At 39.0% G+C, this 26,841-nt stretch overlaps 1 protein-coding gene across 1 annotated transcript; it reads right to left on the bottom strand.

Moving 5' to 3' along the window:
* Nucleotides 1–9,754: 9,754 nt before the first annotated feature.
* On the bottom strand, nt 9,755–25,838 carry LOC113016809 (vitamin D3 hydroxylase-associated protein-like). Its single transcript, XM_026159949.2, has 15 exons — nt 25,309–25,838; nt 24,290–24,403; nt 23,911–24,051; nt 22,893–23,026; nt 22,490–22,696; nt 22,364–22,404; nt 22,120–22,244; nt 20,766–20,891; nt 19,922–20,019; nt 19,623–19,722; nt 19,393–19,436; nt 19,255–19,294; nt 11,233–11,341; nt 10,659–10,804; nt 9,755–10,312 (listed from the first exon to the last, which is right to left on the bottom strand). Exons 1-15 carry the CDS (start codon nt 25,486–25,488, stop codon nt 10,190–10,192), a joined length of 1,728 nt encoding a protein of 575 aa, XP_026015734.2. The 5' UTR covers nt 25,489–25,838; the 3' UTR covers nt 9,755–10,189.
* Between the last annotated feature and the right edge of the window lie 1,003 nt (nt 25,839–26,841).

Below are 26,841 nucleotides of genomic sequence, written 5' to 3' on the forward strand. Positions count from 1 at the left end.
GCTGTTTGATACCGCCTATACACCTGTATCAGCTGTCTGTTAATCTGCCTTCCCCTCCTCCCACTAGTCCTCCACAGCATGCCGCCACTGCTGGTAGTAATGGCTGATGAAATGGACCAAGGACCTAAAAGCTGCCAATCTTGCTGCTTCTTGATGTCGCCTGTAAGTGGCTCTGGTTGCAGGATGAACTTGTCACTTTGATCATCTGAAAGGCAGGACTCCTGCTGTGTCAAACATTACTTCCTGCAATTCTGTGGAGCCATAAAGACTATGGGCTCCTTGGTCCCTGAAATGGGACATTAAGACAGAATCATCCTAGTTTAGTTGTGGTGATATCAAGGTGTTTTATTTGCTGGCTCACAGGCAGGGTCTGAATGTGTTTGGATGGCTTTTAAAGTACCTGATCTTATAGCCTAAGGTTCCTGTAAATGAGGTGTTTGCTGCTCTTATCAATGAGACGTTACATGAGAATAACACCTGGCACTGTCTTGACTGTGAAGACCACTGGATGCTTTCACTAGGTGATTACAACAGGTTCCTTCTCTTTCACTTATTTTCTTTTTCAAGTTTTGGTGCTATATTCAGTAGCTTTTATGAAAACATTATGGTATTAATCCTTAAGACTATGATTAGCAAATGCACAGGGTTTTGTTAATTACTTTAAAAAGTGTAAAAAACTAGTTGCTGTGTTGGCGATGCAGATGTATATACGTTTTTTGGACAGTTGCAATCACACACCTGTTCAAATTTAGAAAGGAGCTGTGCAGAATTCACAGTAAGAACTAAGTTACAGGAAATGACTAAATTTACCAGGATTAAAATGTAATATTACGGCATATGTGTATTACAAGCCTATGTATGCTACAACAAGATACAACAAGATATGAACTTTCCCCATCTGTGCACTACCCGGTATCAAAGACACTGATGTGATAGCTACACCTGCAGCCACAAACCTGTGAAGTCAGAAACACCATGCTCCATCTCTTTGCACAACATATTTTAAATCTTATTTGCTATTAATTTCTTTCTCCTCTTTTATCAGTGCTGGCGGCTGGGGAAGGGGGTTCTTGCTAAAACCTGCCTGGTTCTCAGCACAGTGGAAACTTCAAACCACATGACACATCCAAAATAAAATACAATAACAGCATTGTATTGTATTGTATAATAAGCAGTTATTAGACAATAACTGAAATAGCCATTGTACTACTTATAAACTCATAAGTCTTTGCATTCTCCAAAGGAGAGCTTATATTAATTGGGCCAAATTAAAATATTAATTTCGTTGCATCAGCTGAAAACAACAATTTTTCATCTGCAATGATTTCCAGAAAGCTGCCAATAACAGCAAAATTTAAGTTACTACTAATGACTAAACACATAACACATTACCATTTACAAAAGAACATTTTTATCCATTTTGCAAAATATTAATGCTAAAATTAAAAAAATCAAAGGGAAAAGGTTTTGATAGTATTGTAAAAAATAAAACGAAGATATGACATAACGACTACACATTTTTGGCATACTAACAAATATTGTATGTTTTATTTTTTCACAATGCTGGACAAAAATAATATTTAAATGTATCGTAATGTCTGCAAAATTGTATTTAATAGGCCAATTTGAAATCAGGCACTTGTATGTGTGTGTGTACCATTACTTCTGTCTCAGATCCTGAGGGATTTATGAACAATGTCAAGTTCCCTCAGAAGACCTGAGACTCTTCACTGCCTCTTAAAGCTTAATGCTCCCTGACTGAGTAGCACAGCAAGAGCCACACACTCTCTCTCTATGTGCCTCAGATAATGCTAAGAACAACCTCTCAATTCCAGCTCTCCTTCTCGCCTAATGTGCCCTCCTTCCTCTATTGCATGCGCATGGCCATTTCCATTCTGTGAAACAGCACTGAAAACGTGGGTGCCTATAATGGAAAACGCTAACATTGTCCCTAATGGTTTCCCATCCCAGGAGAGTTTTAAAACATATGTAAATTTATGTAAGCCTAAGAGAAACACATATTTACAATAGCACAGGGTAATCACAATATGACGACATGGTGCGCTGGCCTTGGAGATGGAGGCGCCATGTGTCATTAGTCTCCTTTATCTCTTTTCTTTTTCCTGTTATCATCAGTGTAACAATCACTCACAATATGAATGAAAATGATCTGCGCTCATCTGTGGGACAGTGATGGAAAGGCTGAGGTGGAGGGGGGAGAAGGTAAAGGAAGATGTTTTGTGCCTTCACGCGCGTCCTCGGGTGCCTCGAGGATGCGCGTTTGTGTAGGTGAAGGTAGTTTATTAAATACTGGCACAGTTCAACAGAACAGTTTACTGAACAGGAGTAATTCAAAGGACACATAAATCTACCACAAGCCAAACATAATATATGTTAACAGCTGATGTTAGATGTACAGGAAAGAGAGAAAGAAGAGTCGTAGTTTAACAGATTTTTGCTGTGGATAATAATCAAATTTTTTCCCGTGCAAATCAGTTGAAAGAAAAGCTGTTGTTTTTTGTACCCTGATGTCAGGGTACAAATGCTCAGGCATTACTTTTGCTACAGTGTTTAACGTTTTTGTCCCTCGTGATTACATGATCTAATTTTTCTCTGAAGCATCTGTAGCACCTTTTCATGCTATCATTCATAAAATATGAAGGGCAACTAGAATCTCACAGGATTGACTCAACTGAACATATCATCTTTTTAAAACCGAGAATGCTCCACTGTTTATGACACATTGAGCTCTTATTTACAGGATATACTCAAGTTAACATGTTGCCTCTGAAGTCTGCAGCCACTCCTGCAAGACTGAGGAAGAAAACAGGCTTTACTTCTTGCTTTGTTTGTTGTTCCGCTTTCTTGAGTTCATCCTGCCATAGCAGCGCAACACACTGAACCACCACCGACAGACTCACCTCCAGTCACTGCCTGAACAAAATAACACAGCAGCTGGACTCACTACAGTCTTCTGCCTCCATCTACTGACAAACTATGGAACTACTGTATATATCTGTATGACCTCAAGGAGACTAACAAGTGACAAAAACTGTAACAGAATCAGCAGAAAAAAAGATATAAAACTTCTAAAATTATTGGAGTCACCTCATGGTTCAGTTCTCAGTTCTGTGCAGGATGGACCGGCCTTTTACATGCCTGTGTTCAAGGGCCTGTTATTACATTATCATACCCACACTGGAAATCTGCCTGTGCATGAGTGCATTTATTCTGATGTGAAGTCATGTTAAAAAAACAGAGTTGATATGATTGTTGAAGACTTATACATCATTTTTACTTTTTTATTTATTTAACAGAAAAAACGTTCATTTCAGCTTCAATATCCAAGAGCCAAGACTCTTTATTGTCATTACATAAGCAATACTGCCACATGTGGTCCAGCAAATGAGATTTAGATAGCATAAATATACTGACATATTATAAATACAAATAGAATGCTTATACACAATTTACTGACATGTTTTAAAAAGTAAAAAGTCTGAGTATACACACACATTAAGTCAAAGTGTGTGTGTGTGTGTGTGATTTATTTCTATAGCACATCTAAAATAACAGCTGTTGACCTGTATATTGAAAATAATCAAATAACATAAAAACATAGTACAAGATGACATAATTTAAGAAAGGAAACATAATATGAGAAAAACTAAGTAAGAAATAAGACAAGTAAATGTCACTGTGTCGCAGGCAGGATGTGGACCCAAATGCAGGACTCAAACTCAAAAAGTTAACTCAAAGAGGCAGCTTTATTGCTGTAGCAATAAAGAGCGCGAACTAAAACTCTGGAAACTAGAGACATGGCACCAAATTGGGGAAAACTAGAACCAGGACTAGGACTCTTCAAGGAACACAGAGGAAACACACAGCATATCAAATTACACAGAATGAGACAGAGGACGCAAGGCTAAACATAACACATGAGACGAGGTACCTTCAAAGTAAGAGAAGAAAAACAAACATGGTGCACACAGACAGGAGCCTACCAAAGTAAAACAGGAAGCAACAGGAAGCAACAGGAACATGCGTACAGAGACACAGACAGAAACACAGAGACATGACTGGGGAAACATGGATAAACATGACAGTCAGCGGGGAAAAGAATGAAACACGAAGAGGGAAGCAAGACACATGAACTCAAATATAAACACAGACATACAGAAAGAGACACAGAGGACAAACACAAGAGGGAATCGAATAATCAAAAGCTAAACAGAACAACGATGGCACTATAGAATAAACTCAAGACAAACAAAGTGGACATAAATCATAATACAAAATGACAAGTATTTTGTAGTTGCTGCTTGTTGGTGTCTAAAAGCCGCCTGAAATTATTTCCAGGCGGCTCATTACAGCCATATTGCGTGTCATATGGGTTCTGTTAAAACTGTGGAGCGAATAGTGGCCCGGTTTTATTGGCCCTGCATTGGGTGGGCCAATAAAACTGAAGAAATCCTAATTTAAAAAAAATAAATAAATAAAAAAAAATTTTATAGCTCAAAAAAATAATCTTTATTTTACATTTCGGGAAATGGAGACCGAACACACATGCTCAGGTCTGAGTGCAGTAGCAGCCAGCATGGTTATATAGTTCTGCAGCACGTCACACACACACACACACACACACACACACACACACACACACACACACACACACACACACACACACACACACACACACACACAGTTAGTTCCTCTTTCTTTTTGTGTCTGATTTCCTGTGCAGCTCTGCACTAAACTTCCCCTTTCTAAAGTCTGTTGCCAGGGCGACCTGTCACCCTCTGACCTAGTTTTTGTCTCGTCTGGGCTTGGTTTCCAAAGGCCTCTCTTATTAAAATACATAAAACAATATAAGCAGAAAATAAGCATTAAAAATATATATCTACATCCCAACACTGTCCCTCAGTCTAATGGGCCGGTGGAAAGGCTGAATAAAACTTTAAAGTCCATGATCCGTAAGTTAATTCACGAGGATGAATGCAATTGGGATTGCTGGTTAGACCCTCTGTTGTTTGCAGTGCGGAATCTGCCCCAGGCCTCAATGGGATTTTCTTCCTTTGAATAACTGTTCATCCGGAAGCCATGGAGGTTGTTTGACCTAATTAAAGAAAACTGGGAGGAAGGTAAAGATAAAGTGCTTGTATTACTCCTTTATTCCAGGTCAAACTTACTCACCAAGTGGCAAGGACCCTTCGTGGTCACATGGCGAGGGGGTGACGTAGACCATGAAATGGTATGGTCACACAGGTATAACACCTCAACCTCCTTAAAGCACGGAGAGAGGCTGAAACCGCTTCTCTGCTGACATTTGTCACACTTCCATTCGGTTTGTTCGGAGCCCCAGCCACTTTCCAGCGCTCATGGACCAGGACATGTCCTTCAATGCACATATTAAACAAATATGTAAGACTGCTTTCTTCCATTTGCGCAACATCTCTAAAGTTAGAAATATCCTGTCTCAGAGTGACGCTGAAAAACTAGTTCATGCATTTATTACTTCCAGGCTGGACGACTGTAATTCATTATTATCAGGATGTCCAAAAAACTCCCTGAAAAAACTTCAGTTAATCCAAAATGCTGCAGCAAGAGTCCTGACAGGGACTAGAAAGAGAGAGCAGAAAAAAGTGTTGAGACGGTTCTTTGAAAAACCTGATCAGCCCCTTGACTGATCTCAGCTGGAAGGGTGCCCCAGGTCAAGGTAGCAGTGCCAGGCGGCATTCGTGCAGGTGAAGTAGGCTCTCTGTGGGGAACACCTGCTTCACAGTCCTATTTCTCCCTCCCTTTTATTCTGCCTATTGATGCCTTGAACAGAGGGCTGGAGGCCATTTTGTCCCGCAGGTAAAGGGAGTCACTGCCCTGCGGTCTATATCAGCAGGAAACTGTCAGAGCGTGAATCTTGGTATAGCATTGTTGAGTGCCTGGCCATTCGGTGGGCGGTTGTCGTTCTTTCTATTATCTCCCGGGCTCCCGATTCACCCTCTAGAACATCCCGCGAAAATTCAGAAGCAGATTTGCGATGCATAAACGCGTCAGTCGCGCTACTTGCTCGCGCGAATAAAAATACGCGCGGCTGTTTGTGTGTTGCATTTTGTGCATTTGACCGTATTGCGTTTACCGCTCAAGTTGGAAAAATAGGAACTCCAGCGTCAAGTCACGCTGCGACAACCATTTAGGAGCCTGGTGACGTGATGCTCTGACCTAGGTCAAAGGGGTAGATCCAGCCAAAGCCCTTCATTCTTCATTCAATATGGAGGAAAGGCTAATCAACGCCGTAGCAAACCACCTGGAGCTGTAGGACACCAGCTGCTTTCTCTACCGAGAATTTAAATATTATTTCAAATAAATTTTTGCAATGACTTATGTCTCAGTTCTACTACACAGCAAATATTGGCACACAACTTGACACATGTAGAATTTATTTCATATTATACTAATGAATCATGCTCACAGGTGTACACACGGGTGCTCACTCACACGAACTACACCCTTTTTGGCTCCTACCTCAAAGCACACTGTGTGCTGTCGATCCTACGTGCTGCACAACTCTCTCTTTTTTTTTGCTTGTTTTCTCTTTTTTCTTTCTCAGCAGGTGATCCAGGTGATTCATATATGTATTTTTTCTCTGTTTGTTTTGTATTTCTCTTTCTTTCACACCTTTTCACCCTTTTCGTTCCCCCAGTCATGTCTGTCCCGTGTGTAGCAAGTGGAAATAAAATACAATAAAATAAACAATAAAAGCAAAGGTAAATCAAATAGACCATTACGGTAAGGCTGGGATGGTCCATTTGGTAAAGTAAATCCGTTGGGCATCTTGCTTTGCCTTTAGACAATAATTCTGATGGCAAAAGAACCAAACGGGACACCTTGTCCCACCTTTCTGCAGCTTTGATAGTTGACTAACCTCCCTCAGTGCTACCTTGATCTTAACCTCTAGCCTCCTTCTCCATGGAGGGTACTGCCCCCTTGTGTCTGTTCAACTTGTAGCCACGCATCTCACTTGTCACTGCTGCCATATTGTAAATCAGCTTGTTAGTCTTGGTAATGATGGCTTTAGGTATCGTCCGTAACATCATCTAGCAGACCTTCTGAGGGTACTTCATGTAGTCTGGGTAACCGCCTGTGGGGGGTCCAGGTTTCAAGCTTGGCCATGATCTTATCTTTCAGGTCAGTTCCTCTCACACTCAACGATCCTTCTCCTATCGCACTTGGGGCGTGGTACCATCTCAGGTGGGGGTGATGATATCTCCCCCCTGACCTGGTGTCCTGGCTCCCCCTTGCCGTGGCATTTATGTTGTACCTCATCAATCTCTAGCTGTGAGAGCAGTCCCTTCTTTTGAATGTTGGAACACTGAGCTACTAGTTGTTTTGTCGTCGTGGATGTTGGGTATCGAAGAATCCATAGGTCCCTCATCCTATTCATGTAGCCCCTTCTGCCAGGGTTACTTGCGTAGTAGCATGCCAAAAACGCCCTGTTTTTGTCTCTTGCTCACCGATAGCTTCTTGTTCCAGTAGCCCATTTCTTGTCAGGGTGCCCTGGTTCCTCATCACCTGACGCGGACCTTATTGAGCCGGGCGACGTCCGAGCCAGCATGCCTTCATATTCATCTATCATGTCCGCGGTAGGCTCGCTTAGCATGGGGGGGTCTAGCCTTAGGACCCTTACTGGATGCAGACACCCCAGGCGGGAATTGAACTTGCAATCCTCCACTCCAAAGACATGTAGTCTAACCATATATATATATTTAATGTATTGTATTATTTAATGTATTGGTTGGGGTGAAGAAACATGGGTGTGCTACCAATTTTCATACCTGTTATGAATTCTAATTTTCAACATTTTTTATTACATGACTGCATTTTCTCTGAAGTCCGTAATTTAATTTCAAGCTTTATTACGTAAAATTGAGAGCAGAGGACAAAATAAAAAGCCTGGTCTTAAAAAAATATAAAACCTTAATTTTTACAGTTAACATTTATTCAATCTTTAGCAAAGAGTCAAAGAACTTTCTAGATACACTTGCAGAGGGAGTGTGTCATGATTTATGAAACAATTAACATATTAATAATGCTAATGATAATTAAGTTAAGATCTTAACTATATTTAGTATTAATACTAAAAATACTTTTGAATCATACTTGAGTCACACTTTTGTTGTTGTTGTTTTTTTTTCTTTTGCATGATATTTATTTTGTTTTTGCATGTGAAAGAGCTGAGTTGAATCAATTAACATTTTAACTTTCTAAAGGGGGCAAATTAGCATGAAGATGCAACCTCAAAAATCAGTGGTAGAGTAAAGGTTATCTAGTAATAAAGCACTAATATTCATGTTCATGTCAATAATGAACCACATTCTTCATACAACAGCAAAAACTGCTGGGTCAAAAACAAGAACAGTAAGAATCTACTAACAAAATAAAATGCATGACCACAGGTTGAAAGCATGTTTGAAATGAATCTCAATATACTTTGATAAAAGGGTGAACTCTTCTGGTAGAAGTTTATGAGGGGGTGGGGGTCTTCCTGAAACAGCTATTCACAAGAAACAGGTGGACAGTAGCATTCCCCCAGAAGGGTTGGTTTGTTAAATGTGCAGGCAGTCATTTTTTTAAAGGTTATTTAATACAAAAGCTTAATATTGAATACATAAATATACATTAATTAGTGTGAATTACATCTTCCAACAAACTGAGAAATTTTCATAAACTTAAGCTTAATCCTATAAAAATAGGGTCACCACAGAGTGTGCAACATTTGTGGAAACCGTCATGTTCCCCTGACATCCTGACAATGGCTCATCAGGTGGTTGCAGTGTAGGAGGTAGAGCAGCTTGGAAGGTTGCTGGTTTGAGCCCTGGATGTATCCTTGGGCAAGAGACTGAATCCCAAGTTGCTGTCCAATGCATTCATCAGAGTATGAATATGTGTAAATGTCAGCTAGAATGCCCTTAGGTGTAGAAAAAGTGCTTGTGTGACTGTGTTTCAATGGATGAATGAAGCATGTTAAATAAAGCAGCTTACAGTAGAAGAGTGCTACTGTATATAAGAACCAGTCCATTTACTATTTACCAGATGGCTCCATGTGCTAATTACACATCTATTTACAAAATGTTAATTTTAAAGCTTTGACCAACCATGTTGGTCTACTACTTCCATTCATGAAATTTGCAAGGAAAATTTTACCACTAATTTGTTATGATTAAAAGAAAAACTCCAAAATAGAAATCATCTGGTGAATGGCATGTTAAACAAAATGTATGTCTATTGTAAATCACTGCGCATTAACTGCACACGCAGTAACTTTTCATAGGGAAGGAGTTGATAATCAGTAGAGCTCGCCTAAGAATAGCAGTTTTTAGTTTCAAAGTAATTCAGTGAGAGCTGCCAGGAGACGGTTACATGTCAGAAGGGAGCTGTCAACAGACAATTAGTGGACTTAAAAGTCTAAAGAAAACAAAATAGCATTATTTAGCGGGTTTAATACACCTTACTGTGCTGAAGCATATATTACAGGGTAAATATCGGGCAGCAGAATCTACTTTGACCTCTCGAGTATGACGAGAACGAATGGTCCCCTAAAGTTTTCTCATAAAAATAGTATCAATATGTTTATCCTGACTGACAGCAGATGCTGATTTTTAACTTACTTCATTGCGTCCTCCAGCTTTCTTTAACCCAGATATTGTATCATGAATATCTCCGTCATTGTGACTGAATAAGAAGACACACACACACTCAATTCAATTCAATTCAATTTTATTTATATAGCGCCAAATCACAACAAAAGTCGCCTCAAGGCGCTTCATAGATACTCCTATACATATAAATTATGTCTGTTTTAATATCTTAGTGATTTCAATTTTTTAAAATGTACTGTTCCATTTATTAATGGCTGTATGTATTTATTTGTTCATTCCCTGTGAAGAACCTTTACATGTGATTTTGGCATAAAGAAATAAAACTGCCTTGACTTTAACCTGAATTTTAACTGTTAAAATTTATTTAAACTTTAGCAAATAGTCAAGGCACAAAAATTGTCGGATTATATTTGTAAAAAAAGAGAATGCTCTGCTATTTATGAAAGATTCAGCTCTCATTTATAGGATCTACTCAAGTCAACACATTGCCTCTGAAGTCTGCAGCCTCTCCTGTGAGACTGAGAAAGAAAGCAGCTTTACTTCTTGCTTTCTTTGACCAGTTGTTCCACTTCCTTCATGAAGCGCAGGCAGAGCTCATCCTGCCACGGCAGAGCAACACACTGAACCGCCACAGGTAGACCCTCACCACCAGTCATTGCCTGAACACAAAAACACACTCCTGTCACTTAACGCTCAGCAGCTGGACCGCAGTCTTCTGCCTCGAGCGACTAACAAATTGTGGAACATTTAATAAAGTTCATGTATAACTGAGAGTCAATAAATTACAGAACCACAAGAAAAAATTGTCTCAATCGTCTGATCTGCTTTAGCTCTTGGTTCCATGTAGGATAGATGGGCCTACCCACCACCACACCTGAAATCTTCCTGTGTGTAGTCAGTGTAGTTGAAAGTTGTATTCATTTGTTTAGAAATTTTAAAACTGCATGAAAAACTGGTCTCACAGTAAATGTGTTCAATCCGTCTCCCCTCAGTGGTATGTGTTACCTCTTTGAGGGACTTGTCAAAACTGTCCTGATAACAGCCCTTATAGTGCTTTAGTTCCTCCTCATCCTTCGCAGTCACTGTGGAAACAGTGACTACACCCGCAGGAAATTTTAAGAGATTGTAGAGCATCGTGCAACTGACTGCAGCTGAAATAACAGAAAATACAAGTAGATTAGTTATGATGAAAAATTTTAAGACAGATTCACTTTTCTTTAGCCCTTCAAAATTCTGTTGCTCTTTAATTAACATGTGATTTATTTAGTGTAACAGTGCCTTTATATTATTATTTGTCCAAATGTTCTAATCTACAGGTGACTTTCCTAATTGACTAATGTCTGGAGATATTGTTTTTCTTCACTCTCTGCCTTTTTTAATCATGCATGTTAGCACTAGAGAAGGGCAGCAATCCTAATTTTTTATGAGATAATTGTTATGTGATCCCAAATCCCAGGAACTATGCTGCCACCTAGGAGCATTTCATACATCCACAAACTTATCCTGAGATTACAATAATGAAAAAAAGAGCGAGATAGATGGACAATAATGCTTTTTTTTAATACTCAGTATACCATACTTGAAACTTTGTCAGCGTGCAATAACCTGCTGGCTGGCCCTATCATGGGGGACAACAGCACATCGATATTGCAGCTCCTCCAATGTGCTATTGTCTCTTGAATATAGTCCTAAAGAAAAAACAGGAAATTTTCTTGATCCTTTATACAACTGCGATTCCAAAACATTTGGGAGACTGTGTAAAATGTAAACAAAAACAAAATGCAGTGATTTACAAATTTTGAAATATTTAAACTGAGAAATTTTAATATCTATCCATCCATTTCCTTCCACTTATTCAGGGCCGGGTCACAGGGTTAGCAGCCTAAGAAGCAAAGCCCAGACCTCTCTCTCCCCAGCCACCTCCTCTAGTTTATCTGAGGGAACAATGAGGCCTTTCAAGGCGAGCCAAGAGAAATAACCTCTTCTGCATGTCCTGGTTCTACTCTGAGGTCTCCTCCTATGTTGATCTGTGGAACCAGCACTCCAAAACAGGAACTCTAGATAAATAGTCTAGTCTCTGATCCTATGAGTATTACACAGCAGGCAGTGCAGGGCTTGGATGGAACCGATGGCTGAGGGGAACTGCCCAGTCCTTCTTGAGGTTGGAGGCAATGGGAATGGGATAATGGGATAACCTTTTATAATTCAGACATACAAAACAAACAAACAAATATATTCGCATAAACATATACATAGATAGCTGAATATATATATATGTACACACACACACACACACACACACACACACGGGTGTGCACACACACATATATGACATGAAATCACTTGATCATCACGTCCAAAATGGAGTAGGAAGAAGTATGTACATACTTATTAATCCCTACCTCGTGCTTAGCAATCTATTGATTTACAGTAATCATCATTTCTTCCCCCCAGCTCTTGTATACACTTGCTCTGTTCAAATTTAGTAATAACTAGTTTTATCAAACCATGTTTTTAACTGAATCATTTCTTGTGTGACAATTTTCAAGATCTGCTCTGAATGCGCCCTAATGCAGTAAGTAGTTGTATCATCTGTATCATCTGCAAATAAAATAAAATGCAATATATCAGATGCTTTACATATGTCTTTGATGTACAGGATAAACAATTTTGATCCCAATACGGACCTTTGTAGGACTCTACAAACAATGTCTGCACACTAAATGAAAATTCCCCAATTTTCCCAATTTTTCCAAATACCTCTCAACCCGCTGAAGCACAACTCCTTTAACGTCACAGTGCTCCATTTTATCAAGTAATATTTCAATATTTCACGATTAATTTTATCAAAAGCTTTTTTGGATCAATGAAAACTCTAAAGTGTGCATTGTCTTGTTATATTGTGTTTTGTATCTATGTAATTAGCGATGTTTTCAATTAATTCCAGTAATGCCATAGTTGATTTGTTTGATCTGAAACCATACTGAGTCCATTAATATTTTATGTTTATCAACGAATTGCCCATAGCCTCACGAAACCCTGCTTGTTAATGAAAACCTTTTCCAGTATTTTGGAGAATTGTGAAAGTCTGTACATGTAATTTGTGATTTCCATTTTTGTACAATTGTATCACTTTTGTGATGTTAATGCACCAGTTTGTAGAGAGAATTCGCACATTTATGCTTAAAGCTTTAGAGATACCATTAATAGTTTATTTAACAATTTTTGTATCACGGCCATTAAAGTCTGTAGAAGTTTTATTTTGTGGTTTCCCAACAATGTCCATGATTTTCTTTTCTTCCACAGCTGATACAACAGAGGTGTGGACTCGAGTCACATGACTTGGACTCGAGTCAGACTCGAGTCATTAATTTTATGACTTTAGACTTGACTTGAAAAAATGTTCTAAGACTTGTGACTTGACTTGGACTTTTACACCAATGACTTGGGACTTGAATTGGACTTGAACCGGTTTACTTGAAAAGACTTGATATTTTACCCCAAATATAAAATTTAACATGCATATTATATAGAGATTGAAAATGTGACGTCATTCACGGGTAGAACCGCAAAGGATTCTGGGAACTCGTGGCAAGCGGTACTAGCGCGCGCAGGCTTTCAATTAAAATCAGTTACACAGCGATAAAAAGAAACACAAAAATGTCAAGAAGCTGTTGTATTATTAACTGCAATAGCCGGTCGCATGACAGCCACGGGAAGCCGACGGGTAAAGAGATCGGTTGTTATCGGATTACGTCGTTGAAGAGAAATTGTTCGAGCCATGTTTCCGAAGTAACAAAGACGCGACTGGATTGCAGCCATTCAAAGACCAAATATAACGTCCCAGAACACTCCAGCTCACAGGTTAGTCTGCTCCAAGCATTTACACGAAGGTCAGTGTTTTTTAGTAGTTAATACGTCATTTTCATAACATAATTGGTGATATAGGTTACAAGCAAGTCTGGCGCTGAACAGAAATTGTCGCGCTATGCTCCTTTGTTTATTGTGCATAAATAGTGAATTGTCCTGACACAATATTGCGTTTCGCTTCTGTTATTATGGTACATTGACAAAAACATATACTTTTATTCACAGGATAAAACAGGTTTTTTGTATCACTAATTGCCCAGTACGATTACAGCATACAGTATTATTGTCACTGCTACATTTCTGTGATGGGTACCAGAAATTATTTCCACTACTACCCATCCCACTACTACCCACTACTACTACTACCCATCCGTCGGTAAACTGTACCTGGGCTTGTTGCAGTGACCGGAAGTTACTAAACTTCATGAGTGTATGCGCTCACTCCAAGAACCGTATGATTATAAATATGCATATAAATATGCTACGATGAGATAGCTGACTTCATCTAACTAGCAAATGTTTTCCAGGCTACGTTGGTGATGCAGTTTTTTTTTAATGTGTATGATATTTTTGTCATGCGATTTTAAAGCTGGTCCTACAACCGCATCCAAGAATAACATGCAGCTTATCTCAGAACCGTCGGTGAAAATTATTCTTGGAGCTAGGTTTAATTGAGCTGCATTTTAAAGAGGTGCAATTTCACAATTTGTGTATATTTTCTAAGTTCACTATTTTGTCATGTGTTGAGAAAAACACAGATTTAAAAATTACATGGTCTAATATTTACATTTAGCATAACTGCAACATTATTTTTTCGTTTTTTTTTTTTTTAAAGACTCGAAAGGACTTGAAATTCAAAGTTTCAGACTTGTGACTTGACTCGGACTTTTACACCAGTGACTTGAGACTCGACTCTGACTTGCCTGACATTACTTGAGACTTGACTTGAGACTTGAGGATAAAGACTTGAGACTTACTTGAGACTTGCAAAACAATGACTTGGTCCCACCTCTGTGATACAAACATTGAAGTTTGTCTGCTCTCGCTGCAAAACTTCTATCAGTCTGGTCCAACACTTACAAAGAATCTATTAAATTCATGAACTACTTCATCAACATCACTAATATTTGTATCCTTATTAATACCCTATTACACAGGGTAATTTAAATGCCTAGACCTATTTTATAATGGTGTTTAATGTTTTCCAAATCTCTGTTAATGTTTTTCTTCATGTCTAATAAATTTGCACAATTTTTGTCAAAATGCTATTTAATTTACATTTTGTTATATTTATTTTCAGCTTTTTAATTTCATATGGTATATATGGTATTTTTCTTTTTACATGCATTTTGTAATCCTATTGTGATCCATGGGCAAACTGCATATTTTTCTTTGTTGCAGTATTGCTTTATTAGTCAATGCTTGTCATATAATAATTTAAATTTTCCTAAGAATGTCTCATAAACTTTATCAATATCCCTTTCCTTAGACACTACCTCCAAATTTCCCCTCAAGTAGGTCACTTTTAAATGCATTCATGGATTCCTCTGTTCTCACCTGTTTTATTTTAATTTATTTTCCTGTTTGTCGTTACTATGATTGTTGTCATATACTGGAAAAAATGCACAATGATCACTGATGTCACTAATTAGAAGGCAATTTTGTTTTCTGATTCATTAGTTAAAATACAGTCTATTAATGTTTTTCTGCACTTATCACATCTGTGTTGAAATCCCCATAAATAAAAAGAATTTTTCGGTTTGATTTTGTATCCACCCACTCCTTAAATGCTGGTTTACCTTAAAACCTTAGATGGTTTTCTATATATGTTGTCCACCAACATAGTCATTTTTTCTACCACCTTGTAAATTTTCTGTTCACAATAGGTATCTCATATCCATACCTACTGCATCTTACCTTCATACCTTATGATTCTGTCTTTACTTTTCACCCACTTTTAACTAGAGCAGAGGTTACTTCATTAACATCACTTCATTGCATTCTCTACTTTTCTATGTTGCACTTTAACTTTATAAAACATTCTATCACATTTGAATATTAAATCACAATATGAATATACTTCCGTACACGTTTATTCAGTTTATGCTATTTTTCTTCACTAGGATTTATTAATAGTTCAATGACATATGAATATTAATTTCAACACGATTTTCATCAACTTATTCACATAGGACTGCTTTTCTTACTTTTTATTTATAACTATGCCAATCACAATATACACAATATAAGTGTTTTTTGTTTTTTTTAATCACACATGTTAAAATCTGACATTCTCTTGTTTACTTAGTCAATTTGACCAAGACAGGCTCTGGGCTGTGTGCCATGTTTGCATACCCCCTGGGTACAAATAACACCAACAAAGACACACACACACGCACACACACACACCCTTGTTCCCAAATATTTACTTTTCTGTGACCCTCAGGCTGCAGAATAATCACTCTTCCCGCTGGGTGGTGGGTCTGGTATTCTTGGCCATTGGTCCCTGCTTCTCTCCCAGCTTGGATTGTTTTTGTGATGCAGCGTCTAGTCTTCTTTTTTTATTTTTATTGTTCTTATCATTTTCACTGAGCTCCATAAACTACAGAGTTTGTGACCTTCCGATCTTGCCTAATTTGGCATGTGGGAATCCAGATCTGCTGCTGTCTGCCAGTGGCTCTCTGTCTCGACTTACTGGCTACATGGCCCAGTGTGTCATAGACCTGCCCCAATTTCCACATGAACTCTTCTGCTCTTCTGCTTTTTTGTCCATCAAATGAGGGATTTTCTCCACTGATGCGCAGATATCTTCTCCCACCTGCAGACATTACGCAGGGTGACCCATGCCTCCTGAGTCACTATCTCTTGGGCCCTCAGATGGAGGCCACATGCGGGCCACTGTGATGATGTTATTCTGCTCCAGCACCAGTTTCTCTGGGTCTATACACCAATTTCTTGGCTGGAGCCTCCCTCGATTTGGCTTCTGTGGACTGCTTCAGCCAACTTCTCCTTCAAAAAAATGCCATTCTCGCCCTGGATTGGTTCCCTGAAGGCCCTCTTCTATACTAATTTTCACATTTGCATCCCCCACTCTCTTGTCCCCTCTTCCTCTGCGTACATTCACTCAGTGTTGTTGACCTTGAACCTTTCTCTCTCTGACTTTTCACGCACTTTTATCTCTGAGGTATCTATGAACAGTGTTGGGGAGTAATGGAATACATGTACCGCCGTTACGTATTTAAAATACAAAATATGAGTAACTGTATTCCGTTACAGGTACCGTTTAAAAAGGTGGTATTCAGAATACAGTTACTTTGTTGAAATAAATGGATTACACGGCGGTACTTTCCTGTTTCATATTGTCGCGGGTCAGGACTGTTTGGGTTTTGTTTGACAGCTATGGATGCCATGGTTACAGGGTGACGCTCTCTCTCTCTGCGTGTTTCCTGGGTGAGAGAGAGCGCCTTTTTGTTGTTGTGCTAAGCTAACAGGCAGAATGCTATAGGTATAGCTCTAAAGAATGTAGCATCATAGGCAGTGTAGTCCGTGCTGCAGGGAGAATGGACTGCCATACCCGTTATGTGTCTGTGAGCGCGAGGAGGGAGAAAAAGGAAAGGTACGAGCTGTCATCGAGCAAAAACGGGAGCTGGAAGCATGTAAATATAATAATAACCACTGCAGCCAAGAAGAGTGCCTGACGAGCCCAGGTGTAAGTAAGCTATTAAGACTCGACTGTACACCGTGTTCGTGTTTTCCTCTGAAAACAATAAGTTCCGTTGGAGCAGTCTTTCAACGCCTCTCTCTGTCTCTCACTAGCAAAGTGACCCAGACAACAAAGTAAAGCTAGTTTTTGGCTACGAGCCCAAGGTATTAGTCAGAGGTCCCTTTACTACGGTGTGGAACAGCAATAGTATATTCACGTAGTTGTAAACAGCATGATAATATATTAAGTAATCCAAAGTATTCAGAATAGGTTACTCTCCTTGAGTAACGTAACGGAATACGTTACAGAATACATTTTGGGGCATGTATTCTGTAAGGGAATAAATTTTAAAAGTAACCTTCCCAACACTGTCTATGAGGTAGAGGTTACTTCATTAAAATCGCTTCATTACATTTTCTTCTTTTCTATATGGATATTAAATCACACATGAAAATACTTCCCTTCATGTTTAACTCACTTGCACCTGACTGCTACAATGCCTCCTGCACCTTTTCGAATGTTTTTAATTTTTTCATGAAAAACATTACCTTATTTTGTTTTTGATGACAGCAAAAACAGACCTAAAAAAGGTGTAAGGGGGTCAACAAAAGCCAAAAGATATGTGAAAAAAAGAGAAATAAAGAGCTGGATGAAACCGATGCAGCTAATTAGCTCAGTATCATGACTGATGGAAAAATAAAGTTTTTCAGAGAGGCAGAGTTTCTCAGAAGTAAAGAAAACTGCATCTACATATTACAGAACAATTTCAAAATAATATTTGTCAATGTAAAATTGACAAACAAAAAGACTTTTAACTATCTCATTATCTATGGTACATTATCATTAAATGATTCAGAGACTCTGGTGAAATTTCTCTGTGCAAGGGACAAGGCCAAAAGTTTGTGTTTGTGAACTTTGGGCCCTTGGGCAGCAGTGCATTAAAAACAGGGATGATTTTGTCATGGAAATCATTGCTTTGGCTCAGCAACATTTCCAGAGATCACTGTCTGCGAACACAGTTCGCCATGCTATCCACAAATGAATCTTATGTGTTGTCTTTATACGATCACTCATCTGCCTGCTGTCCTGGATGTTTGGCTGCTAATTTTTGTTATATAACTTTTTCTTTCCACACTGCCAAACTCAGTGTCGACAGCGTTGTTCTAGTTCACTCATCTTCTAGCCTGTCCACTCAGAGCTCCATGCAAGCCTCCAGCTTCATCTTCACCACTACCATACTCTACTTCTAATTGCTATCACCTCTAAGATTCTGGGTCAATCGCCAAACCAGTAGCTGAACTCCGTATCTCAGTAAATCATGTTCAATTCTTCCAAATGAGCTGTCGCTATTGAAATACAGCTTAAAGCTCTAAAGCTCATGCAAACGGGAATTCATATATGAACATAATCCATAAACACCACCACCACCTTCTTTGGGCCAAACCTCTTTAGAATGGACTGACACAAAGTGAAAGACTGTTTTGTGGCCAGACAAATCACAATTTGACATTAGTTTTGAAAAACATGGATGCGGCATCCTTCGGACTAAAGAAAAAGGAACCATCTGGTTTGTTATTAGTGCTCAGTTCAAAAGCCTGCATGTTTCAGTGCCATGGCATTGGCAGCTTGCATATCTGGAAAGACACTTTTTAATGCTGAAAGTTGTGTACAGGTTTAACCTTCACAGACATATGTACAGGTTTAGGTTTAGAGGAACATAAAACTTCCATTAGAATGATATTTTCTTGCTGAAGATATTTGAGCAAGTCAATGCTAAAGTGTATATTGCAGCTATTACAATAGCATGGCTTTGTAGTAGAAGAATCATTTTTCTGAACATGGTATACATTATTTTTTCAGTTTGAATATTAGATTTGTTTTCTATGTGCTATTGTGGATAAATGTAGGTCGGTAAGATTTGCCAATCATTGCATTCTGTTTTAATTTACGTTATACACAGTGTCCCACCTCTTTTGAAATTGTACTGTGATACTCAACCATGCATCATTAGTTGAAAGTTAAAGTTACCTCAACAGCAGCATGTTGCTTCCACAGATCGGAAACAGATCTAAAAAATAAAGCATTATTTTGTGACTTTGCCCATTACATGTATTATATGAAAAAAGAATCATGTACAGATGATGAATTTCAACAATACTTTCTCACCGAACTCCACAAATAGCACTCACGTTGGAAGACAGACGAGGTGACTGCAAAAAACAAGTGAACGTTATTGACTGGCCTGCACAAAGCCATGGCTTTAATTCCATTGAAAATCTGTGAGTTTAAACATTCTGGCACTTTACAACATAGGCTCTATCAGATAAAAGTTCCAAGATTATGTTCAGTCCTGTGCTTGAATTTACACATGTTTGTCACCAAATGAGAAAACTCACCACAGGTTTTAGTAGGAAGGAAAGGATTTTCTTAAACCACTTAGGGAGCGAGTGTATGAAAACCTGCCACTTCAGAGAAGGGTCCAGAAGTGCCCCTTTCCTAAAATGAAATGAATTATTTACACACACAAAATAACTGTGTTGACACTTAATGACATGTAATGATTTTAGTATTCTACAGTATTTTAGTTTATCATGCTAGCACCTGCAACTTAGCACTGAAAAAAAAATCATACATTTATTAGATGTTTTAAGTTCATGAGAAGTGATTAGATGAATTATTAAAAGGTACAACTCACAGTTTTTGTAGAAGGGTGGTAGCACCATCTGCATATACACCCGTTATTAATAGCTCAGGAACAATTTGGCTGATTTTCAGTGGAGCGTAAGGAACCAACTAAAGGCATAAAAGAGAACATTAAAGATGTATGGCTATCAAATACTAGGCAGTGATTATTAGTGTGTGTGTGTGTGTGTGTGTGTGTGTGTGTGTGTACATATTTACACTCTTTAAGCCAAGCAGAAGAAGTTTTATATAAAAAAAATACTTGGCTTAACTTTTAAAAGGGTCAGTTTGGACACTGTCTCAGCTGAACTCTGGACACGCACACACATACACATACACTGATACGCACTCACTCATCCCCCCTCCCTTTCCAAACGCCTTCGATGCTCGTTCCCTCCTGGGAACACGGCGGGTCAGGGCCCGCGCTGGAATAATAGCGCAGGGCAGGATGGCTGCTGCGTTTGCTTCGGATTACTCTTCACCCCCCCCCCCCCAATGTTGTGCTGTGGACATTTATGTGCTTTTTGTGCAGAGGAGGTTTTTTTTGTTTCCCGTTCTCATGCTGTCCTCCCAGGAGCCCAGCATGAGTAGAGGTCTCTTTTCTTCCTCTTGTACTTTCCCATTGTAGTGTATATTTCAGTGTTTTTCTGTAACGCTACCGATTTCCGACTTGTATCCCCATGTGATGTCTGTGTTGTGTGTGTAAGGTTGGGGGGGGGGGGGGGGGGTCCCATTTCACAGCAGGGCAACGTGCATGTGGCGAATAAAGCCTTGATTGATTGATTGTCCTGTAACATAACAGGGGGTTCATAACAATTCAGGACAGTAACGATTACATGTGTGTGGTGACGTCTTACTGTGTGCCCTGCTTGCTCTAACAGAGCTTTGACCTCTCTGACACCTCGGACCATGCTTGGAGACGGTTGCAAGTAGCCATCATTTTCCAAATAACCAATCCTAAGAGGTCTGGAGCTTCTGTATATCTGTAGATGAGGACAGAATTATTAGCCCACCAAAGAAAATTTCAGCTTTTTAAAAGTATTCCCAAGTGCTGTTAAGAAGAGCAAGGGATTGTTAACACGGTTTTTTCCAAGCATCTTAATTTTATTTTGGATGGTTACATTATTTTACTTTGGTCTTTGTTTAAACTCACAGATTTTCAATGGGATTACAGCCATGGCTTTGTGCAGGCCAGTCAATAACGTTCACTTAACAAGTGGGAGGCACATATGCAAACTGCTGTAATTCCTACACCGTTCACCTGATTTGGATCTAAATACCCTCAAATAAAAGCTGACAGTCTGCAGTTAAAGCACATCTTGTTCATTTCATTTGAAATCCATTGTGGTGGTGTATAGAGCCCAAAATGTTAGAATTGTGTCGATGTCCCAATATTTATGGACCTGACTGTATGCAGGGTCATAGCGAATGTTTTCTTTGAGATTACAATTCCAGGCTTGGTTAAGACATTCACTAGTGTCCTGGCTAAGGTCTTTAGACATATTTCTCACTAGTTTTCTTCCCAAAATCAATTAAATCTTTCAATTTTCACCTCTGCCAGGCTTGTTCTGTACTCTGTGGCTCTCTTTGAATTTCTTGATACTTCTGACTCCACATTGTGACACTTGGAAATGCTGTGATAACTTTGTATAACCATCTCATCCTTTGCAAGGATTAACAATTCTTTTTCTCAAGTTTAAAACTTTATGTATTTATTTGCTTTTTTTTTTTACATGATGCTTTCTCAACAGCTCAAACCCTTCCTGAGGTTTTTGTACTGTAAATTGGAAAATAGCCCTCAGTTTTAACTTGACTTGAAGAGCTTTGAACATTACAAATGCAATGACTTTTAAAAAGGTCAGCTTTTCCGGGGGTTATTATATTATTGGCCCAGGTTAATTTTGTTGTATTTCTGCTACAGTTCAAAGATTGTGTGTAAACAGAAATAGTGTATGTGTTCAAAAGAAAACTGGTATATTTAGAAATGGTGAAAATGTTGAAAATCGTTTGCTCTCATAAAAAAAAGCACTTGGAAATGTTATAGGAAGACTATTAACTTTGTCCTTTAGAACTTCGTCTTTTAGCATAGAGAGATGTGTTAAGAAAATTAACTTGATTAATTTCTAGTTTCTAACATCTATGAATGATCTGAAAATATATAGAAAATATGATCATCAACAGAGGACATGAATCCCACAGTACAGGACACACCTCCATATTAAAAGGTAATGGTGGAACAGTGGGGTCCAAAGAAAACATGTGGTCACAAAGAAGTGCCTGCATGCACAGAGCCAGGCTGTCCACATCTCTTGCCATGGGTCCAGGTGATGACGACACTAGTTTATTAGCAAGCATAAAGCAAATGTTTTGAACAAAATGTTCCAGAAAATTTGTGTAATATTATTAGACACTGGTTATATATAATCTGCATTTACTTCATGTGCTAGTTTCTTACCTGACTTTTGTCCTCGACAAATTGAACGAAAACCCTGTAAACTGTTCATTATCCAAAGGTGTTAACAAATAAAGAAACCTTAACTCATCAATTTACAATAATTTTCTATGACTAAAAAGGATCTACCTCAGTCGGTGAGCAGTTGGCTTGAAACCACAGATTCCACAGAATGAAGACGGAAGACGGATACTGCCACCTAGATCAGTGCCTATACCGAGCAGGGAGCCCCCTCCCCCAATGAGAGCCCCCTCCCCACCAGATGAACCACCAGGAGTCTTCTGGGGGTTATGAGGGTTCACAGTCTGCCCGTAGATAGGATTACTGCAGTCATAGCTAAAGGTGGACGCAGACAAACAAAGACAGGTTATGAGTCTTTACATAAAATACACACATGGAAGATGCAAATGGTACATGTATTGGTTCTTATATAGTGTGTTTCTACTCTATCAGGGGACTTAAAGCACTCTCCTCATTCACCCATGAGTACACAGAGTTGTTTTAAATTTGAATTCTTGATTAAAAAATGTACCTCATGAGGGCTTGGGCCAAGTTGGTTTTCACAAAGGGAATAGCTCCTTGTTTCTTCAGGACTTGAACAAGCACACTGTCCTTTTCAGCGGGCTGGTCCAGGTTAATGATCACACCACAAGAACAGTCATGATCCTTGTGAAGTAAATTAAAGAACACAAGAGTGCATCAAAGACTACACAAATGCCATACCTTAATATTTTGAAAACCTGTAAGTGAAATTCAGAGATCATAAATAACATTATTATTAAGACCTTAATTTATACAGTATTCTCACTGAGATTGAGATCTCTTTCTAAAGAGGGACCTGCTTACAAAAAATGCCAAGAAATTGAGAAAGATAAAACAACACAGTAAACGTGATCACAAATTAACAAAGACATGTGTCTAAAACCTTTTTAAATTATCAAATGAAATCAAAGATTGTAACATCATAGTTTTTGTGTAGTTCATTTAATTCATAGGCAGCAAACCATTTAAAACCAGCTTTTCCAAGTTCTGTGGAAATAAGAACTAGAGTCAGTATTTATGTGTTGCTCATGATTTATAAAATTAACTGTTTTAATTCTAATACTTGGTAAAATGGTAAATGGCGCTTTACTTAGTCCCTAAGAACCCCGGAGTGCTTCACACTACATTCAGTCATCCACACACTGGTGATGGCAGCTACATTGTAACCACAGCCACCCTGGGGCGCACTGACAGAGGCGAGGCTGCCGGACACTGGCGCCACCGGGCCCTCTGACCACCACCAGTAGGCAAATATGGGTTAGTATCTTGCCCAAGGATATTGTGAAACTGCTTGCTCACTGGCTAAGTGAGCAATTTAGACCCACTCCTCCATGTCAGGTTTAGCTTTTTGCAACCAACTTGGCAATGGTGGAAAAGTTCATCTTGAGGTTGGACTCCAGAAAGCAATGGTTGGTGTCCTAGCTGCATTCGTCCATTATTATACTGCCTATAGCGTAACTGCCATTTGTTTGCACTACAAATACATTAATTTATTAAATTATTCTTACCTTAAATGCAATATTTTCTTTGATGCTAACTGGAACTCCGTACAAGAGACCATCCTTGTTGGAGCCAACAGTTGTCAGCTGGTCCAAACTCTCCAGCAAAATTTCAGTGCAGCAGTTCAGCTTTTGGTTTACAGCCAGAGTCTGTTGGAAAGGAAACAAGCACAGACAGATTCAGGTGAACTTATTTACTTTAAAGGGATACTGATCTGTGTAAGCGCTCTGTAAAATATTGAACTCTCACTGGAAAATAAAATAGATTACTTAGTGTTTATGCTAGCTAAAATAAACTGGTGTATATATTGTATTTCGGTCAACCTTCAGATAAAAAGATCTGTGTTATGTTAGGCAGTGAACTCTTATGTCATGCTGGATAATGAACCTTTTCCATGTAAGAGTAAAGCACATTGTCAGGGTTCAGTGAGCCGTCCTTCAGCTGCTGTGTCAGCTCAGACAGGGAGAGCTTCAGGATCAAAGCAGAGTCAGTCGTGGGAAGCTAGAAGACACAGACCCACACAGAATCATTATGTTATAAAAATTTATAAAGCTGTAAGAAAGAAAGAAAACCATATCAGTGTATAGATTCAGGACTCCTACTTCCTGTACTTCTGCACAATTGTAAAGTGTAGAAGTAAATTTAAATCTAATTTGATATACAAAGAGGTGTTTACAAAGGTTATAAAGCTAGTTATGTAGCTATTTGGTGGTTACGTGTTTTGATATTTACATGTTTACACGTTTGAATGTTTAGACATGCATGTTCAAACCAGTAATATGTGTTATATCTACCTAGTTGTTCTCCCTGTTCTGATCTGAGTTCAAGATTTCCTGGCTTCTGAGAGGCCAGTGAAGTATTCATGAGGGCGGTACACAGAAAGTGTGAGTTGTTGCGGTGTGTGGAGAGTAAAGAGGCTGCTAAAAAGTTATCCATCTCCATCTTGCTGTTCCTAATTATTCAGAGAGATTCCAAACCATCTAGTGAGCCCTCGCGTTACACAATCACCAGATTTCTACGGTGGTCCCTAGAGACAAAGCACGCACAAAATCCAAAACACTTACAAAAGTTTTGGATTTTGCAAGTGTTTTGGAGTTTGTGCGTGCTTCGTCTTTAGGGGCCACCACAGATCCAACAGAGCAACTTTAGGGTGAGGTGGAACAGGAGACGTGCAGCTGACAAACCGCGTGTGTGAAGTTATGTGTCAACTTGGGCCAACAAAACAAATCCAGAAGAGCAGCATAATATTAATGTGTTTTTAAGTTTTTTGACAACAAAAAGTGTCAGTAATTTGGAAATTAATAACTAAACCTCCGCTAGGCTTAAACTAAAAGCACATAATTTGTTTTGATTTCTATCTAAAGAAAAAGTTAAACATTTCAGTGTTTAAAGCTCTGAACTCTCACCGACTGTTTGTACCGGAGCACCGCCTGCTCTGCGCGCTGCAAGCTCTTATCTCTCCTGTTTCTGGCTCTCTTGATCTTTTCCTCCGCCTGTCGGAGGCTGTTGATCTTTTTCACCCACACAACCAGGTATCCCACAATGCAGGCAACACCAGTGAGCAGAGCCGCTGTCCAGTTATCCATCTTCACTCTCTTAATAAACAGTTCAGTGTTCTGCGTGGCTTTCGTCTTTGCCCTGTGGCTGCAAAATGCAAAAATCCAAGTGGACCTAACACACAGCTTTTTAAACACGACAGGCTATCTTGTTTTAGCTGTGGGCGTGTTGTGCATGTACCGTGCCTTAATTTAGGGGTGGACAGTTCATTTACCCGACGCACCTCGGGGCCAATTGAAGCACCGCTGCGCACTGTACCATACACGCACCATTCTAGCCCATTCGTTCATTTTCATTGCCGACACTGTAATACCCAATCAAATCTCTTAATGACACTTGGGCCTCTCCTACCTTCGCTGTGACTTATTGAAGAGTTTAGTGTGAAAACTTTCAGCTGAAAGGCTAAGACAGAAAAAGAAAATGAAAGTAAAAATGAATTCAGCGCAATGTGTGACATTAAAAGACATATTAGCTGTGGCACCAGCCAATGCCTCGCAGGCGTGTATATATACACGTGTGTGTGTGTGTTTGTTTACATGTGTACATAACATGATACCTATCAGTAGAGAAGTGCCACAGGCAAATACTAAAAAGGTAAAAGGTAAAAAAAGAGAGTCATTTATTGCCTTTATAACATATTTTCATTCATAATACTTTGTTGAAACATATTCTGTGGGGTAAATATCATAGTATGTTAATTATTTAAAAAAATGAACACCAGCTACCTTGACCTCAAAAACACATTTTCAGAAGATTGGTATTATTATCTTGCTTCTCATTAAACAGTGACAGCTCATTGCCACTGATTAACTAAAATACACACGTACAAACACACACACAGGGCCATGCAGAGAGGTTTAAAGGGGCGGGTGCTCAAAGTTAAAATGGGGCTCATTGAACCAGGCTGAATAACAACAACATCAAGAATCAAGAATCTAATATGGGCAACAAGGCAAAGCAAACGTAGCCAATGTTTTACCTGATGGGTACAATGTTGCTGTTGAGGGGTTGCTGCTGATAGTGCTGGAGGGCAGGGCTGTGTTGATCTGAGACTGTAGACATTAAAAAGTCCATAGGAGAGATGGTAGCTGATTAAACAAGTGTCATGAGATAATAACAAAATGCAAAGATTGGTGACAGCGCTTGGCAACAAAAAACTGTGAGAAATAAATTAGGCTCTGCCTGTGAATCACTCTTTGCTTCTCTTCTTCCTTCCATCCCATCATTTCATATATCACTCTCCACTTGCTGTCTATCTGAGAACAAGGCACAACTTGCTATTGCAATAAACTATAATCTAATTATCCACACCTAACAACTCCTGCACTTAATCTATAATAAAATGATGACAGAAAAATGTTATAGCCCTGCCTTTAGTAGCC

Source organism: Astatotilapia calliptera, chromosome 23 (genome assembly GCF_964374335.1).
Source record: "Astatotilapia calliptera chromosome 23, fAstCal68.1, whole genome shotgun sequence".
NCBI classification, from domain to species: Eukaryota; Metazoa; Chordata; class Actinopteri; order Cichliformes; family Cichlidae; genus Astatotilapia; species Astatotilapia calliptera.